At 45.3% G+C, this 18,297-nt stretch overlaps 1 protein-coding gene across 7 annotated transcripts in view; it reads left to right on the forward strand.

Annotated features, from left to right (window-relative positions):
- Window positions 1–8,197: 8,197 nt before the first annotated feature.
- Kirrel3 (kirre like nephrin family adhesion molecule 3) overlaps window positions 8,198–18,297 on the forward strand; it is a 573,977-nt gene continuing 563,877 nt past the window's right edge. For 2 of the 7 annotated variants that reach the window (XM_085844510.1, XM_085844512.1), the window contains exons 1-2: window positions 8,198–8,536; window positions 11,053–11,507. In XM_085844510.1, coding sequence (XP_085700636.1) covers window positions 11,453–11,507 — 55 coding nt within the window. In that variant the 5' untranslated portion in view covers window positions 8,198–8,536; window positions 11,053–11,452. Of the gene's footprint in view, window positions 8,628–11,052; window positions 11,508–18,297 lie in introns of all 7 variants that reach the window. The other 5 variants (XM_029481204.2, XM_085844508.1, XM_029481206.2 and 2 more) reach the window with 5 other exon arrangements.

The raw sequence follows: 18,297 nt of genomic DNA on the forward strand, positions 1-18,297 counted from the left end.
CAAAAGCTAAAATCTCTCTGGTGACTTTTGATACCATGTGCTGGTTTCTACTTCAAATCATTTTACCCAGATGGGTGAACATCAGATCTTTGAGAAAAGAAGCTGAGAAATCACTGAACAGCCATTTAAACTTCATTATTATCTCTTGAGTATTTATCTGAAAGGGACTCCTTGACTTTAGTAGACCACTCCAAAGATTCCTCTCACTGACATGAGCAGTTACTCCATTTTTTCCAACTTCCAGTTCCTTGGAAAAGATCTTTACTTCCAGTCCAGCGTTGAAGGAAAGGAAAAATCACCACACACCCCTACCCCAGAAAGCTTCTCTGTATTCCTCTTGCCTCTGAGGTGTAATGAACCTTCAAAACCAACAACCTCTGAGCAAGCATCATTCCCATATATAAGAGCAGCAGCAAAAGCAGTTGGCTCTGGTGGGAGTAGCCTTCAGTCAATAACATGCATCCCCCGACCCCTTTGAAAAATGGCCTGACTGAATGAGCATCCCATCTCAAGAAAGGCAGAGGAGCCATTAGTGAAAGCAAGAAACTTAGTTTTACATCTCATTCGAAAGATGGATTCACTGCCTTCCTCCCAGTCCAGGTGGGTGAGTTAGTTTAGAGTAGAATTTGTCTGCCCTCACTGAAAACTCCAGTTAGGCAATGAATTATTCCAAGTAAATTAAGTGTATCGATCCCCTCCCCTTTCTGACACTTTGCAGATATTGCTATCAAATCATGCTCCATGCAAGTGTCAGTTTTTGCTACAGACATCTGAAGATGGGATCAAATATTCACTTGAGTTTCTCAGCATCTAATAAAAACTCCCAGGCATAGCAGAACTTGGGGAAAGCAGACAACACAGCCCAGTGATGAGGTGACTACTGGGGACACAGCACGTGTCGTGTATGAAAACACTAAGGTGGGTTGACACCTCTTCATCAAATAACAAGTCGTCAAGATTACAGTTTGTGATTCAACTTTAGTCAAGATTACAGTTTGTGACTCAACTTTAGCCAAGGTTACAGTTTGTGACTCAATGTTTGCTTTATGTTACAAGCAAACATATCCAAACAAAGACCAGGTGTAGAAGCATGGAGTTATATTGTGAATATATCCCAGTTCTGGCAGAACAATTGAGTCACATTGCACAACCCTTTCATTGACTGCCCTGATTCAGTCTCTTCTAAGCCAAAGATTTACATCATACCAACCATATCCTAAACAGGATCTGATTCTCCCACGTGCATGTATTTCCATCCTCATTATGGACCAAGTGTTATCACCCCACCCAAAAGAAGTCCAACTGAAATTCTAATCCCCAATTGGATGGTAGTAGGATGCAGGACCTTTCCCTGAGGTAGTACTCGGGTCATCAGTGTGGAGCCATCCTGAATGGGACTAAGGAGAAGATGGCAAATGTAAAGCCAGGACACAAGGTCTCACCTGACACCAGCTATACAAGCATTTTAATTGGACATGGACAGAGTACCAGCCTCCTAAACCATGAGAAGTATATTTCAGTTGTCTAATGCACCCATCTATGGTATTCTATAATGGCACCCCAAACTGACTGAGTACCCACCATAATGATGAGACAACCATTTCTAGCTAATAAATTCTTAATCATTAAAAGTAAAAGAATTTCTTTTTGCCTTACTCAGTTTGAACTGACTTTTTGACCAAAAAAAACTATTATATTAAAACTGTCAAGTGCATTCTAAGAATGGATAACTTAAAGATAAAGGGTCTAGAGATTCTGGTCCCGATCTAACAAATATAATAGTAAAATATTGTTTTATCTATATTAAAGTCCTGACTGCATGGGAACATACTTGTGGGTGAAAGCATATGATATCTGAGTTGAATTTGGTTTAAAAAATTCCAATGGGATGGAGGGAAGCAAGGAAAATAGGTAGAACAAGCTTAGATACCACTTCATTATTATTGTACTAGGTGATGGTACACAGGAATGCTCATAACAGTAGTTCTCAAATGCATTAAAATTATCTGAAAGGACTGTTAAAACACAGTGTCTTAGGGTTTTACTGATGTGAACAGACACCATGACCAAAGCAAGTCTTATAAAGGACAACATTTAATTGGGAATGGCTTACAGGTTCAGAGATTCAGTCCAGTAACATCAAAGCGGGAACATGGCAGCATCCAGGCAGGCATAGTACAGGAAGATCTGAGGATTCTACATCTTCATCTGAAGGCTTCTAGCAGAATATTGACTTCCAGGTAGCTAAAAAAGGGATTTTAAAGCCCACACCCACAGTGACACACCTACTCCAACAGGGCCACAGTTTCTAATACTGCTACACCCTGGGCCAAGCATCACACACAGCATCAGGAATTCTGATTCAAGTTCAGAATTCCCACTGCAAGAAGTGTTAGGTAGGGTGTTGTTGTTTTGGCTGTTGTTGTTGTCTCTGACCCTGTGACAAACACCTGAGAGCAATAACCAAAGGCAGGAAAGGTTTGTTTGGGATTCCAGTTGCAGAGTTTTAGCTCTTGTTGGCCAGCTCTGTTGTTTCTGAGCTGTGGTGCAGCAGGGAAGAACAACATGGCACAAGGGCATTAGCAGAGCAGAGCTGCTCTCTCATAGCAGCAGCAAGGGAGGGAGAAGGGGTCCAGGACCAGATGTGCCCTTTCTAGGCATGCCTCCAGTGATCAACTTCCTTGAGCAAAGGTTTGCTTCTTAAAACTCTCTTCCAAAGAGTACCACAAACTGGGAACCAGGATAAGGGAACATAGGCCCGTGGGGGGAGCACCCCATATTTAAAGCATAACACAGGGATGCAGATACTGTAGCCTAAGGACCTCATGTTGTGATTCACCATATTATATTTACCCTCTTTTTTTATTTGATCAAAAGAAAAAGTCAAAATCAAGTGGAGCTGTACTGAGCTGGCACCAAAAACACAGGAGGTAGGAGAAATTGTCTCTGCTACTGCCGACTTCCAATCTCAGTCAGTCAGCAGCTGAAAAGATGAAGAAGAGACACAGACTTCAGGAAAACACTGAACCATCAACTTTATTCAAATTGGTTCTAGTGTGGGGAAAATTAATGTTGGTTTTCCTCATTTACTTTGAACCTATGTCTGCACAATTGTTATAGAGTGTGACAGCTTCTGAGCTGGTTTGGGAATGTGTAGTTAAGCAATATGAATAACCAGAGATTCTGTTTTTCTGTGAATGCTCCAGTTAGGTGGTGATTTACAGAGACTGATGGCATCACCTTCCCACATTGGCCTGAGGTTCAGGTTGGGTTCAAAATAACCAGATATTTCTCTCCAGCCTTCAGGTGCATCTGCTTAGAGTTAACAAATGTGAAATTTTCTCCAACTGGGTCTAAATCCATTGGGTAGTGAACAAAAAGAATCCCAAAGCACAGGTATCCAAAGAACACCAGGGGTTCTAACTGAATTTCATTTATTTTTATACTATCTAGCAAACAATTACCATATGCCAGACATTGAGTTTTATATACCTTGGAATATGTAAATATAATAGTCAAAAGAAATGATCCTAAGCCTTGAAGAGCTCACATCTAGTTTTAGAAATAAATAAATACAATTACAATGTAACAGTTGTATAACAAGCGATTGTAAGGACACAAAAAACCTAGGTGAAGACGATACTCATAGCATGCAAGTAAGAGTAGAGAAACTAAGCAGGCTGTATTTATGTATTTAGGTGTGTGTGTGTGTTTGTGTGTGTGTGTGCGTGTGTAATAACAATGAAAAATCAGGTCATGAATTTGAAAAAGGAACAAATAGGTATATACGGAAAGTTTAGAAGAAAGGGGAAGAAAAAGAAAAATGATGTGATAATATTACAGTCACAAAATATAAAAGATAATTTTTACAAAGAAGCTATTCATTTTTGGCCAAGAGGGAGAAGCAGAGAAGGACACCCCCCCCCCCCCCCCCCCGCCAAGTGACATTTGCTGTGGTTTGGATAAATGTCTTTCCCAGTGGCCCATGGGGTAAAAGGTTTGATCTGCAGCACAAGGTGCTAATGAGAGGTGGCAGAACCTTGAGTGGTGGGTCACCGAGTGTCATACATGGGAGTTTGCTTTTATGAGGGATCCTTGTCTCTCTTTTTTTCTCTTCATTTCCTGGCTCATGAGGTGAGCATTTTTGTCCTGACACATGCTTCAGCCATGATGTGCTGCTCACCACTGGTCCAAATCAACGAAGCCTTTGATTACAGAGCAGTCTCCAAAAATGAGCCAGAACACTCCTTTTCTCTTTGTTAAGTTGATCATCTCGGTGTTTAATTACAATAACAGAAATCTGATTTGCACAGCATTCCACCTGATTCAAGGAACATCTGCCATTTGTTAGGGGGACAGAAAAAAGTGAGGGAGAGAGAGAGAGAGAGAGAGAGAGAGAGAGAGCATAGCAGAGAGAGGCAACAGTACAACTAACTGTACAGTCTGGACACGTTGACTGGAATCCGAGAGGTGATTTGGTATGATTAAAGTTCAGGTTGCAAAGGAGAAGGATGAGACCAGAAAGGCATGCTGGTTTGACCTGCACTCCACGGTGCAACATAAACATGTGTGCTCTGTTTTAAGGACTTGATGGATTGAATTATGTCCCCTCAAATTCTTATGGCAAGTATTGCTATATTTGGAGATAAAGCCTATGGGTATCATCAAAGGTAAATTAGGCATAAGGTACAGGTAACAAAAGAGTGGATGGTGACCTCATAAGGAGAAACAAGGGTGTACCAAATCCACAGAATGGCCAAACAAGTCCATAACAAGAAAATGGCTGCAACGGTACAGGAAAGAGACTTTTACCAGACTCTGGCCATGATGGCGCCTTGAAAGTGGACTTCCAATCCTTCAAAACTGAAGGCAACGAGCTTTTTTTTTTTTTTTCCTTAAGTCATCAGTCAGTAAGATACTGTTACAGCTTCATAAGAAGACCAAGATTCCTGCTTTATATTTTTAAGCTTGAGAAATTATTACAGAAATGAATTTCAACAAACATGCAGTAGATAAGTAGGTTAAATGGGAGGGGGGCATATTTGTCAGGGGACTATCCTACAAAGAGAGGATGTATGGATTTGGGTAGACATGAAAGAAGTTGAGCCTTGGGCTGAGGAGTTCAGCTCATTGCTAGTGTGCAAACAATAAAGTGGTGTGTGTATGTCTGCATGGATGCATATATGCATGTGTGTGTACTCATGCAACTTTGCACATTATAATTTTTATAACATGTATGTGGAAGTTTATTATTTTAGTATGTGAATATGGAAAGAAGAGGAAGAAAGGAAAATATATATGCATACATATATATATGAAAAGAGAAAGAGACTTGCTATAGTAAAACACTCATGGGGACTTCATGTGGAATGCAGTTAGCTATTCCCTTAGCTGCATGAAAGTTGACTAATTTATAACATAGGCTTAGGTGGGGGCATGCAGATAAAGAGAAAAAGAATATGTGCAGTATAATTTCTCTGACTTTGAATACCAAAAATTAGTCATATAACAGGGATTTCGTTTTGTCTTCCAATATTTTCTACATAATTAGCTTATTCATATACACAAAAAGCACACGTGGCATATTTCAAAATGACACCAGACCTGATCTTATCTCTGAATAAGAATGCTGAGGTTTTTCCCACTTCTGTCCCTAGAGCTTGGATGCAGGTCTTGGCCTGTGTACTCGGCTAGCAATGAGACAAAGCAGTGTACCACCACCTCCTTTTGTAACACTCTCCCTGTCTTTTGGGCCTTTGCTGGGAGAGATATTGCCTCTCCCATGTGAACTGAATACCCGGTGCCCTGAATGCATGAGTGTGTCAAGGCTAAACAGGTCTATTGTTCTTAAACAGCACTGCCAGAGAATCATATTCTTGTGCAGAATGATGCTGAAGAGATAAAAATATCTTTCATTTCTATAGTGCCATGCATCTTAAAGTGGGTTCCACATTTCACAGACTATATATAGGCTCAATTCATTACCCAGCCCCATAAAATACAGCCAGAGCATGGCAGGCACATGCCAGATGTTTGACAATGACCTAATAACAGAGTGAGGATGAAGTTAAATTGGATTTAGAAAACAGGAGGCAAGATGCGGGCCACTAGGTAAAGCTTTGTTATCCATTCAACAGTGTGTTCGGTGTTTCTTGCCTACCAGAACAAGAGCAGAGGCACAAGCAAGCTAGAGTGATGCTCTCCCTACACTAGTGGAGTAGTCAGGGTATCAGAGAAAAGATGTTTTGCAGTAAAATGTGATTCACGTTAGGACCAAGTGCAAAGTGCTGTGGCCGTCACAGACGCTAAAGGAATTCTTTTCCCATCAGCTACACTGCCATCATCACTCTCTTGTTAATAAAGGGTTTGCATTCAACATAATGATAGGATTCATGTTGAAGAAAATCTATTCTGGAATCCAGAACCCAGATTGTATGTGAGCATGGTGAGGGGGAAAATAAGGAGAAGAGGGGAGCACACAAGCAAGTCGTGGATCCAAAGTAGAATGAATTTGAAGCCAGTGAAAGTTGGAACCCATGACATCAGAGGGGCCCCAAGAGATTTCATGGCTACAGCTGATTTCCCAGGGATGGACACCTGAAAATAAACTACCCTAACACTGATAACGTTGGCAACACTACTGTTGATCTCTCCATGCCGAGAACTGTGGCCTGTCAAAATCAGAAGAGTTTGTTTGAGGAGGACCTCAAAGATCTGTAGATTCAGACTAGTCGTTTTATAAATGAAGAAGACATAGCCATGTTCGTTAAATATGCATAGCAATTAGCAATGTCCAGGACAGGGGCCAGTCCAGAGGCTGACCTAATCTTTGGTGAATCAGGTGGGCTTTAACAAGTACTCTTAAAAAGCTGAACACCTGGCTCCTCCGGCCATTTCCACTACAACAGAGAGACCAACCACAGCGAACAGGGGTTAAGGTCTTATAATCCAGCTACACCTATGTGAGCAAGAAATGTAGCTCAGAGAAATGAAAAAGAAATAGGCTAGAAGATTGTCCCTGCCCGGGTCAGATGGCTGCCACCCAGAGAGGGCCTCTGCAAACCATTTGGTTTCTAGAAGTGTATGTAGTTTCCAGCCCTTATTAACTTCACTAGGCATGGAGAGTCAGCTTACTCTGAGCTCCCAGTAGGGACCCCTTCAAAATGTGTTAAATCTCTGGGCAAGAAGGTTTCAACCAGAACAGGCAGAATGTGTAAAAATCAAAAGAATGTGGTTTATAATGTATGTACTGCAAAGACGTCATAAGTTGGGAATTCGGTGCGGACTGCCTGCCTCGTAAAGAAGCTGTTCCTTCTCCTTAGGGGTCCTACGGATGCACATGGGTACATTGAGACAGTGTGTGGTGGGGGTGGGGAGCCAGCAGAGTACCAACAGAGGCTCTGGGCCACAAGATGCCCTGTGTCCTGACTTTTTTAGTTCTATAGATCCTTGCCCTATCAGGCAAATCCACCTGATCCCATCTAAAAAAGATGATCTGCCATAGATGATGACCTTCAGGGCAATTCCTTTCTTATTAAAAAGCCAGTGTGGCGATTCATGGTTTTTCCTGGGTGTCTACCTCTCCCCAAAATAAAGGACAAACTTTGCAAGAAGAGGAAATCAAATACTCTTTCTACGCGCCTTAAAATCTCCAATTGAGCATTAGCAGAAAACCTGGGCAATAGATGATGTTATTGATAGTAGACAGAGAGCCACGACAGTGGTCATTGAAAAATGGCCACTGGGACCATAATAAGCCTGAGTCTGTAGAGTCTGTCTGAAGGCTAGCCCTTACAAGACAGAACAATAGTACTCTCCTTTGATTTCAGCGTGGCTTAGTGGGAAGCAGAGGACATGCTCACTGCCAGTGAGCAGGACTTGGAAGCTATCCGATGGGGGCTTGGTCCTTCTGCAACTTCTTGGCCAGCAAGTAGCAGAATTGGAAGCTACGTGCGATTCTCTGTGGACACCTAACAGCACGCAGCTCTCTGAGAGATCTCCCTGCTTACCCCGCAGGAAACTAAGTGGAGGTGGGGGACGGGGGAGGGCGAGGATTCAAAGGACAGAGCACTTGGTGCTAAGGGCCTGGGCACCAGGTCCGGGGGGCTAGGGAAGTCCCCCTCCCAGACTATAAGCTTGGAGAAGAAAGACTGGAGAGGGTGCCACCTGCTGGTGAGGGACCCAGCCTTTCACAGTGGACTCCAAGGAGACCTGGAGTCAGTCTGTGTTGAAAGCTGAATTTAGGCTGCTTCCCAAGTTGCTGGCTTTCTGCAATCTCTCGATGGCTACTATTCCCATAGGCTTTGTGCTCTGAGACCCCGTCCTCTGCGTATCACCCCCTAAATGGTGAGGCTGCCTGCAGGGATGGTGCTCGCTCTCCTTGCCAGTCTTGGATGCGCACTACCGGTCTAAGGACTCTCCAAGCTTCTCCATCAGGTGGAGCCGTCCTCTCATCGCCTGCCTCCCTCCTCCCTCGCAGCGAACTGCGAACAGGCCATCCTACAGAGCCGGGAGGTTAACCGAGCCCCCGGAGGAGGTGAGGCCGCCAGCCTGCGCGGGCGGAGATGGCGGGGCCTCCGTCGGGGCTGGCGCCGGCGCCAGAGCCCGGCTGCCTGTGGGTCCTGCAGGTATCGCTCGCCTTCTCTCTGCCCCACGTGGTAGCCGCGGAAGATTGCCGTTGGTTTTCCGGCACTCAGGATTTAAACGCCTCCTGGTCCTTTTAGAAGCAGTCCGCTCATTACTTAATCCAAGCCTTTTCCTCTTTCTGCGGGAGGCCGGAGGCTGAGGGAGGGAGTGAATGGGGTCCGCGGTGGAGGGAAACACACCCTGCTGGCTAGAAAGGGGGAGGGTCCGCAACCAGCGTAGGGGGTCACGAGACGGATCCTGGAGACAAGATCCAAAGCAAAACGTTGATCCTCCCAACCTTGGACTCCCACTCCTCTTTTCCAAGAGTGAGCTTGCCTTGCCGGTATGGTGCGCATACACTGCTATGTGTTTCTGATGACCAGCCGTGTATTGCACACTTCACTGACCTCACGACCCTGTTTTTTTTTTTTAAATATTTCCCCCAGAGGGGCTGAATTAAACCTGGGCCGCGGGCCATTTAGAAGCTTGCAATGAAAATTAACCAACAGCTGAGAGGATAAATCTTTAGTTAAAATATCAAATGCTGCCTGGGCAGGTACATTCCTTCTACCTCTTAGCAGGTTCGTTCTCTGCATGGTTTGGCCTTTGAAGTGGGACTCAGACCTTTCATCTCCCTTGGTCCTGAATATTTAGTGAAAAACTGCTGCTGATGTTCAACACTATATATACCAGATCCTCACCCTTCATATATCACATATGCTACTTGGGATTAGTACCCATCTTTTGCGTGTTTCTGTTTACCTCTTGTGTTTTATTGCATTATCTCTTATATGCCAAGCTAATGGAGCAAGGCTATGCTAATGTTGCTCCTGTGCCTTGCAAATTTGGCTGATGGGGCTGCCTCTGCTATTCAACCTCTTCACACACACACACACACACACACACACCAGCTTATAGATTTCCCTTTGATATGTTTAACACCCTCTAAGAGATGTAGTTAAACAAACTATTATGATAAGAATGGAAAAGTCAAGAAAGCATACACCTACTAATTTATAGATCTTGAATGTCACTGTCAGGTGTCAGCTCCTATCAGTACACACTTATGCATACCTCCCCCTGCTTCTTTGTTGTTCATAAATTCTAAGATACATTTTTTAACATCCATGTAGAAACTCAGAGTTGGAATGTGCCTTGCAGTCAGCAAAGCCCCATATCTGTAATACTGATAGAAGGGTAAGAGATCCCTAAAAGGACTCCCTAAGGTCCAAAGACTGCAGAAAGTAATGATTGATTTTATAATTGAATGTTGAATGGCGCACATTGAGAGAGCATCTTTCATTTCCCCCATCTCTACCTTCAGTCCCCCTTCACCCACTCTCTATAACACTGTATATTTTTATGTGTTGCTTTGTAAGATATTTAGAGTTTGTGTCTTGTGTGCACTCAACTTCCACTTTGGTTCACAAGCTCCTGGAGGCATGGTCAATTTTACTTTCCCCCATGGCATGCCTAAATGTGTATCAAGTAAATAGACCTGGATAAATTAATGTTGCTATCCTGGAGGACATGGAGTTTGATTTGAGAGTGGATTTCATGACAGGTAAAAGACCTGCAGGTTCTTAAGAAATTGTTGCCAATGACCTTGGCCTCTCCTTGGCAATCAAACTCACAGCACCTTTTGGAGAAGAGGCGTCCTTAGAGTGATGGAGTGCTCATTAGAGGAGAGAGGCTCAAATGCAAAGACAGACTGCTGCCTGTCCTTGTTAGGAGAGACACAGACTGGGATAATAGTAATAAATAGGTATGTGTCACAAACCTGCCTGCGTTCGCTCTTAACTCCTGCATTTTGTTTTCTAGGAGCAGTGCAAGCAAACTAAGATCCAAACACCCAGGGCTTATCAACTCCGACCCCCCTCCTCCACCCCTCTACCCACCCCCCACACACACACACATATACACAAACCACCACCATCACCCCAGTCACCACATCACACACACACACACACACACACACACACACACACACACACACACACACACACCAAGAAAGTGCAATGCAAAGTCCTGCAAATGCAAAGCCTGCCCTGCTTGTGCTTATCTCAACTCCCTAGCCTTGGTTACACACACTGGCCAAGTCCCTGCTGGGGAAAGATGCACCCCTGACTACCTTTTAGCCCAGTTGCCAGTCCCTAGTGCAACAGCAAGGCAGGCACATTTTGATGCATGTGCACGAGTCTAATCATCGGTAACTTCACTCCCGTTTAACAACATTACATCGTGTGAACAAAAAGTCACAGCTCCGCTCGGTGCTCACTATACGTTCTGGTCAATAATGGTAACAAAAGCAGAATATCCCCCTGTTTAGGGAAAAGAAGAAAAGCACAGCCTTTCTGCAACCCTCCCTTTCCAAGTGTTTCCTCTTTAATTATGACCTGTTTCCCCTCCCTCTTCCCCCCGCCCCAGCTTCTGTGAAAGGAGCCCTTCTGTCACTCGTCACTCGCTTGCTCGCTCGCCCGCTCGCTAGCTCGTTCGCTCGCTGTGGGAGGAGCCCGCCAGAGGAAGCCGTGTGCCTGGGATGCCAAGAACCAGAGAATGGATCTGCTCCGAGTGGGCACATTGCTGAGGATCCCGGCTTCCCGAGGCGGCTGAAAACAAGCATTTGGTTTCGACTGCCTGCAGATACCCGGAGACACAAGGAGACCTAAGCGGACCAGAGGAGGGACAGACCGACTGACAGATAGATGGTCGGCGCGAACCCTGGAGGACCAGCGGCGGAGGCTGAGCACCGCGAGCCCAGCCGCCGCGCTTGAAGAGAAACTAACTGCACACCCAAGTTGCCCGCCGGCTGCCCGCGCGCTGAGGAATGAGACCTTTCCAGCTGGATTTGCTCTTCCTCTGCTTCTTCCTCTTCAGTCAAGGTAGGAACCCGGCGCGCCGGAGTTGGAGCAAAGTCGGCGGCGGCGGCGGCGGTGGCGGCGGCGGCGGAGGGCGCGGGTGGTTGAGGGCTGAGAGCTGGGAGGTGGGCAGGCTCGGGAACTCGCACTAGCTGAGGGTCTTGGTGCCGGCCCATTGGCAGTTAAGGCAGTTAAGTAGCTATGCTTCTTTGCGTTTGCAAATGCTACAAAATGGTACTGTGGGTTTCCCTTCGGAAGGAAGGGGCTGGGAGAACAGGGGAGGCTGCACTTTCTCATCTCTCTTGTCCACGTCCAACTCCAACTCTCCGATGTTCTTTATGCACCCGGTATATTAATTAGGTAACATCCGTGTGGCTAGGCCATTAGGAACTTCTGGGTGCCTGCTCGCCTTTCTAGCCAGGTTGGAAAAGGGGAGCCTGGCGTAGGTGGAGATTTCAGCTTCAATAAGGTCTAACTTGCCCGGGTGTGTTTAAAGCAAATGTGCGAGGTCTGCACAGTTGCAGAAAGGGATGCGATTATAGAAGGTTCTGAGCCGGGTATTTACAGTGACTGGGGAAAAGAAAGCTTGTAAAGAGTTACATTGAATGTCACCCATTTCCCTGAGCAAGGCTGAATTCTGAATCCTACCAAGCACTGGATTAGGTGTATGAAATGGAATTTCGCCCCTGGTGCCTATTGCTTCCTTTCTGCATCCTAGCAGGTGGACTCTCCAGAAAGAACTTTGCTACCTCTGGGATCCTTGCCACTGAGAGTCATGGGGTGGGTCATGGTGGAGGGAGGACTAAGCAAGCGCCTACTTAGCTAAAGGCATCAACAGTCACCTGTGGAATTAAGACTGAAAGAGCCAAGTCAACCCATTCTGTCCCACTCTTTTGGAATGCCAGTGCCACCTCTGCCATCTGAGGCAGCATGTGTGCCTGCCAGGACAGCTCTTGGAGGGACAGGACTTTCAGAAAAAAATTCACAACAGAGAACATCCATCTGTTGATTAAATGAAGGGTAAAAGTTTTCAAGAAAGCAGAACATTGCCATGGGTGGCTACCTTTGCAAACAGTGTGTATCCCTTGCTTCTCTTGTCAGGAGAAACCAAATATAAGTAAAACCAGGCTTCCTTCTCTCTTTCCCCGGTCCTTATTGTCACTGTTGATTTCCCACTTATCCATGCAAGTCAAACTTTGCAGTTATCACTCCTGATTAAACTCAAGGGACCCCTCCCCGTAGAAGTATGTATAAATCATGTTTATGCAGATTTATAATGAGTTCACACTTACACATTCATATGGGTTGTGGGCACCTCCCCAGGAGCCCCTACAGCAACATGAGGACAAACAGCCTTTGCACAAAAACTTCCCACTAGATGAATAAGAATCGGCACCAGAATCCTGATGTAGAGTTATATTACCAATGGGCTGTGTGCACACTTGTGTATGTCCACTTCACACTCATACACACACATATAGTGACTCGCATTCTCCTTTGCCTCTTAACTAATTCACTTGGAAAGTTTCCTGTAGAATGTGTAAGAGAAGAAGGGGCCCTTACATACAGACACACACACACACACAGAGAGAGAGAGAGAGAGAGAGAGAGAGAGAGAGAGAGAGAGAGATTTGCATGGATCTCATGCAATTTTTGTGAGCCTTTTGTATTTTTAGAAGCTTGATCAGTACTTTCTCAAATTGGCTTGTGAATCCTATAGGTGTCTAAGTGCTTCCCTGCCTGCCTGAATCATTATAGAATGTATTTTCTACTGGGCTTGATCCTTTCTCAGTACCAAGCTATTTCTTGACTGCCTCATAGGAATCTTTAAATATTTACCTACCGAGGGTAAATGCTCTGTTTCACCGACTCTTAGCTCTGAGGGCAGTAGGAAGAAACCACAGCCCCATGCAATCATCTCCTGATTCTTGGTGTTCTGAAGTTGGTTTGCAATGTCCAACAATGGATGTTTAGTCCATAAAGTTCCAAAGCAGCCTCAAAAAGTCTCTGAGAAAGGCACAGGGCCAGGCAATCTTAGCTTCCTGTTCTGAGCACTAGAAATCATGTGTGGGGGAGCAGCACCATGCAGTTAGGAGGGAAGATGTTTGATTGGTTCATTGCAATGTGATAGCAAGATCTTTTGACTTGAGTCCTGAACACACAAAATATATCGATATATATTACATTTCTCTGCTTACTTTTGTGTGTCTGCTCTCATGAAGGTGGATGCAAAGGAGCCTGTGTGGAGCTCAGAGGAGAACTTGCAGAGTTAGTTGTCTCCTTCCACCATGTAGTTTCTAGGGATGGAATTCAGTTCACCAGGCTTGGTGGCAAGCACGTTTATCCACTGAGCCATCTCTCTGGCCTTAATCCACATTAAAAATATGGGTGTTGTGCAGAGTATTGTAAATTCTCCCGGAAGATTCTGTTTAAGTGTGTGTGCACATGTGTGTGTGTTTCCTAGTACCATATCATACCTACTGTCATGCATTGGTTAAATTATTAGAGCAGATCTACCTTCAACAGGACATGGAAAGACTAGCCCATGGGATTCTAGTGGGAGAGAGTCCCTACTGTGATTCCCTAACCAAGGAGTGAGGTTGCTACCACAATGGAACTCCCTCTACACACACACACACACACACACACACACACACACACACACACATACACGCACACACACACACACACAGAGAGAGAGAGACAGACAGACAGACAGACAGAGACAGAGACAGAGACAGAGACAGAGACAGAGACAGAGACAGAGACACAGAGAGAACACTGAACCCTCTGGACGCTTTCCCACAGAAATCTATAAAGGGTCAGGACAATCCTTCATTCAGAGAGAACAAGGAGCCAGGGGTCTCAGTAGGACTTTATGTGCCATGCTGAAGGCATGGCCATCTGCTACCTAGCACTTGTCCCCAGTGAGAATCTGTGTGTCTTCTTGGAGTTCTGAGAAGGCAGTTCTCATCATTCTTTTTCCCAGGACCCAGAGCTCCCCAATGCTGTGAAATTTCCATTAGCATGTGGGTAAATTCCTAAAGTACATCTCAATCCTCCTTGCTCTTCTGAATTTTTGACTGATTCACTTTTACTTTGTCCCACAACCCTTGAGAGAGGGCAGAAGATAACATTGTTGATGTCAGTAACGTCCTACCTCTTCTAAAGTTTGGGCTTCTCCTGTAGATTGAGATCAACTATTGCTTTCTTTGTAAGGTAGCAATAGAAAAGTCAAGAGACAGTTCTCTGTTCTCACCCTGCCAGTGTCTCTTGGTTTGGCCCTGATAGGGGATGGAGAGCTGCCAGCATATGCTGTTTGAGAGTTTCTCTCTCTCACTGGGGATGCCTCTCCCCTCAGCTGTCAGGATGGCCAAGCTTTGTATAGAGAAGGATAATGTCACAGCACAATTTGCCTCCCACAGAGAAATGGTATGTTCTGCCCCAGGGTGAAGAAGAACTGATTCCCTTGTCATCCATAAACTTAGAACTTGCTACATTTTTTCCCTTTATTATTTCAGTTCACCACAGCCATTTCCTTCTCTGCCCTCCTTAATCTTCCAGCCTCATTCCGTCTACCCTGCACACCCACATCTTAGGTGACTTTGAAGGAATAGGGTCTCAGCAGGGCTCAAGACTCCCTGCTTTTCTTGCGTCTTTGGTTCTGAGACAGTTTTGGGCGATGTACAGTGGTACAGACATGGTGGCTTCTGCTGCCCATGCTCTAAAAAGGGTGTTTTCTCCATGTACTGGCATTCCCAGAGAGTCATGTCGTGTCCTGTCCTGTCCTGGGATGGAATGGTCACAGGTTTCCGCCTCTGCCCTACCCTGAATGCATGTTTGCTTTGTCTATGCTCCTCGCTGTTCTGAACATTTAGAGTAAAAATAAACTCACATTTTACCTGTAAGAAGCATCCCCTACCAGAATATCTGTCTGTGATCCACCTCCTTAATAGATGCTCTCCTGATGATCAGGGCACATCAAAAGGAGAACCAGGTAGCCATTGGATGGCAGAGTTATAAGAAACCTGAATCTCCAAGGAAACAGAAGAACATCAGATAGAGGGTGAACAGACTGAGTGAGGAGAGCTGGCTTGGTGCAGGAGCCAGTGGGGTGACAGTAAGCATGGAGGAGAGGAGCCACTGCAAGGAGGTCAAATTTGCCAAGAGCTCTCATGGGGAAAGGAGGGAAGAGGAAGAGCTTGGATAAAGAACACAAACCTGTTAGACAGCCCCCCCCCCCAAATGAAGTGGAGGGAAAAGGGTTCAGTTCAGAGGATATTCAGAAAAATAAACTTTGAGTGAACAACTCTAGGGGTACTTAACTCTAAGGGTTCTTAACTCTGGGGTACTTAATTCTAGGGGTACCTGTCCTTGCTCAGACTGAAAGATAAACAGTGGTGAGTGTGAGCCTCCCTGTTCCTGGCACTCCAGTGGCATAGAATCTAGGGGAGGGAGAATCACTTCCTTTATCTTGAAAGGTCAGAGCACTACTGCCAAGGACATGGAACCACTTCTTTAATAAACCTTCTGGGTGGGGAAATGGAGCCTGCCTGTAGGGGATGGGGGTGGCTTCAGTGGTTGCTGCCCAACAGGGAGCCCTCAGATCTATTGAGGATGAAATAGAAGCTCCCCAGGGGCACAGGGGTGTGTGTTGAGGGGGAGGGGTTCAGCATCATAGCAGGGCACTGAGAGGATGCCATGGGTACAGGAAGGAGGATCTGGCTCAGAGCATAGCAGCAGTGAGCTAGGCATTGTACCAAGGAGCAGTCTTTCCTGGTGTGTGTGCCTCTGTTGGTGGAAGCCAGGACCAGCAGGAGATGGGGTGGAGCCGTGGATTAGGCCTGAAGATGCAATTTTTCATTTTTGTTTAGCCCAGTAGGGGTGACTTAGGCAGTATTATATTGCAGACCCAAAAAAAGCACATGAATAATCCAGAGTGAATTCAAGAGATTTCAATAGCAAAATAATAACAATACTAATGATACCTTTGATTTGTAGAGTACTTTTCTTCCAAGGAGATAAAAAAGATAAACTGTTTTGGAAACAGGAACAAGAAAAAAAATAAAATTGCCTTTGATGGAGGAGTTGAGAGAAGGGCCAAGAATACTTGTTTTAAGGTCTTAATGGAGATGGGGATGGTGGGGGGAGCGAGGTGGGCAAGCAGAAGATCTCAGCTGCAAGCAGCTTTTATCACTGGAAGATGCTAAGATGATTTCTAGGTAGAAAAACAACTTAGACATCTTTAAAATCACGGTCAATCAAGAGACAGAGAGGCCCTGAAGGTCACCTGTGCCTGTTCTAATCGACCGAAGAGGAGCTAGGTGAAGTGATGCACACACCTTTGCCTATGCTTGATTCACCATGGCACCAATCCTCACTTCAGGGGTGGCTCTTGTAGCCCCAGTTTTTTCTCAAGGCCAATGAATGTGCCAAAATCCTTAGATCCCCAGGGTTCCCCTGGGGCTGCTGTGCTGGGGGCTGTTCACTGCCTGGAGTTCAGTGAGCCATCAACCTACCTGTAAGGGAGAGGGGAGCCAGTGCCCTGTGCCTGGGTTCTCAAGGCTTCACCCGCATTGCAAATAGAAGAGGGCTTTATTTCCAGTTCAAGGAATGAAGTGCGAGCCGACTTCACTGGCACATAGCACTATTCCATATGTCATTGTGTGGCATTTTCTTTCCCTGAGGGGAAATCAGAATTTACCCAGTTAGGTATGCACATCAAGTGAGACTTTAGATACTTCTAGATCATTAAAATGCTTCTCTCCCAGGCACACAAGGGATGCTGTGCTCTGCTTTCTGCCAGAGTTTTAGTACTAAGCATGACAGAACTTTGACCTCACATACACACCCCTCCAAACCCACTCTGTGCTGTAAAGTGAAAAGTCACAGGAAGGCTTAGTGAAGACACCAAAATGCACTTTGATCCACATCCTGCTTTGCAGAGCTTAGCATCAAACAGCATGCGTATCACTGCCCCCTTCTCCTCTCCCACAGGTAAAGAATGAGTATTCTGGCAGTATACTTCCAGAAGTCGGTAAATGTCAATATTGGATAAGTGTTTCCTTTATATCATGGCAATTTAGCATAAGCTGCTTGGAAACAAATATCTTCCGCAAGCATACAGTGTTTCAGTGAGTACACAGTCAATGCTACTATGAGGATTAAATAAATGTCAGCATTCTCTGGGTATACTTGGTAATAAGTTTATGCCTTGGAATGGTGGCCAGTATGGATGGATAGTGTGCCTTCCATTGTTCTTTTGTTGGGGCCCATGTGGGTTCTAGTGAGTGAGAGAGAGGGAAACAATCATCTACTCCTTCCTGGGCATCCCAGCTAAGGCTGTGGTCACAGGCACTTCCCACGTACCCTGAGAGGTTTCTTTTGGCAATCTAGAAGTTTCTGCATGTCGTCCTGCACTCTTGCACGTGTGTACCTGCCTGTGTCTCTACTGCCAAGGTCAAGCAAATTTGCCTGATTCTGGGATTTGGATGGTTAGAACTAACCATTAGATTTTGCATGAGTCTGTCTTAGACAGATCAAGTTGAATAGCCTAGGTGGTCTGCTCCCTTGAGGAAAAGCACGGGGTGGCTGTTTCTAGTTGAGATTCTTCTCAACCGCTGCTGACATTGTGGGAACTGAAAATAGGAGAGCCAACGCACTTGACCTTTACCCTTTCAACTCTCCCCTCAGGCATCCCATAGGGTCTAATGTCTCAGGGGACAAAGTTGATTGCTCCTTCTTTTATGAGCAATAGTATTCTGTGACAAGAAGCTCAGCTATAGACCATTCATGTAGCACTTGTTTTAAGCCT

This window comes from Mus caroli, unplaced genomic scaffold (genome assembly GCF_978045245.1).
Source record: "Mus caroli unplaced genomic scaffold, Mus_caroli_1 scaffold_11, whole genome shotgun sequence".
Classification (NCBI taxonomy): Eukaryota; Metazoa; Chordata; class Mammalia; order Rodentia; family Muridae; genus Mus; species Mus caroli.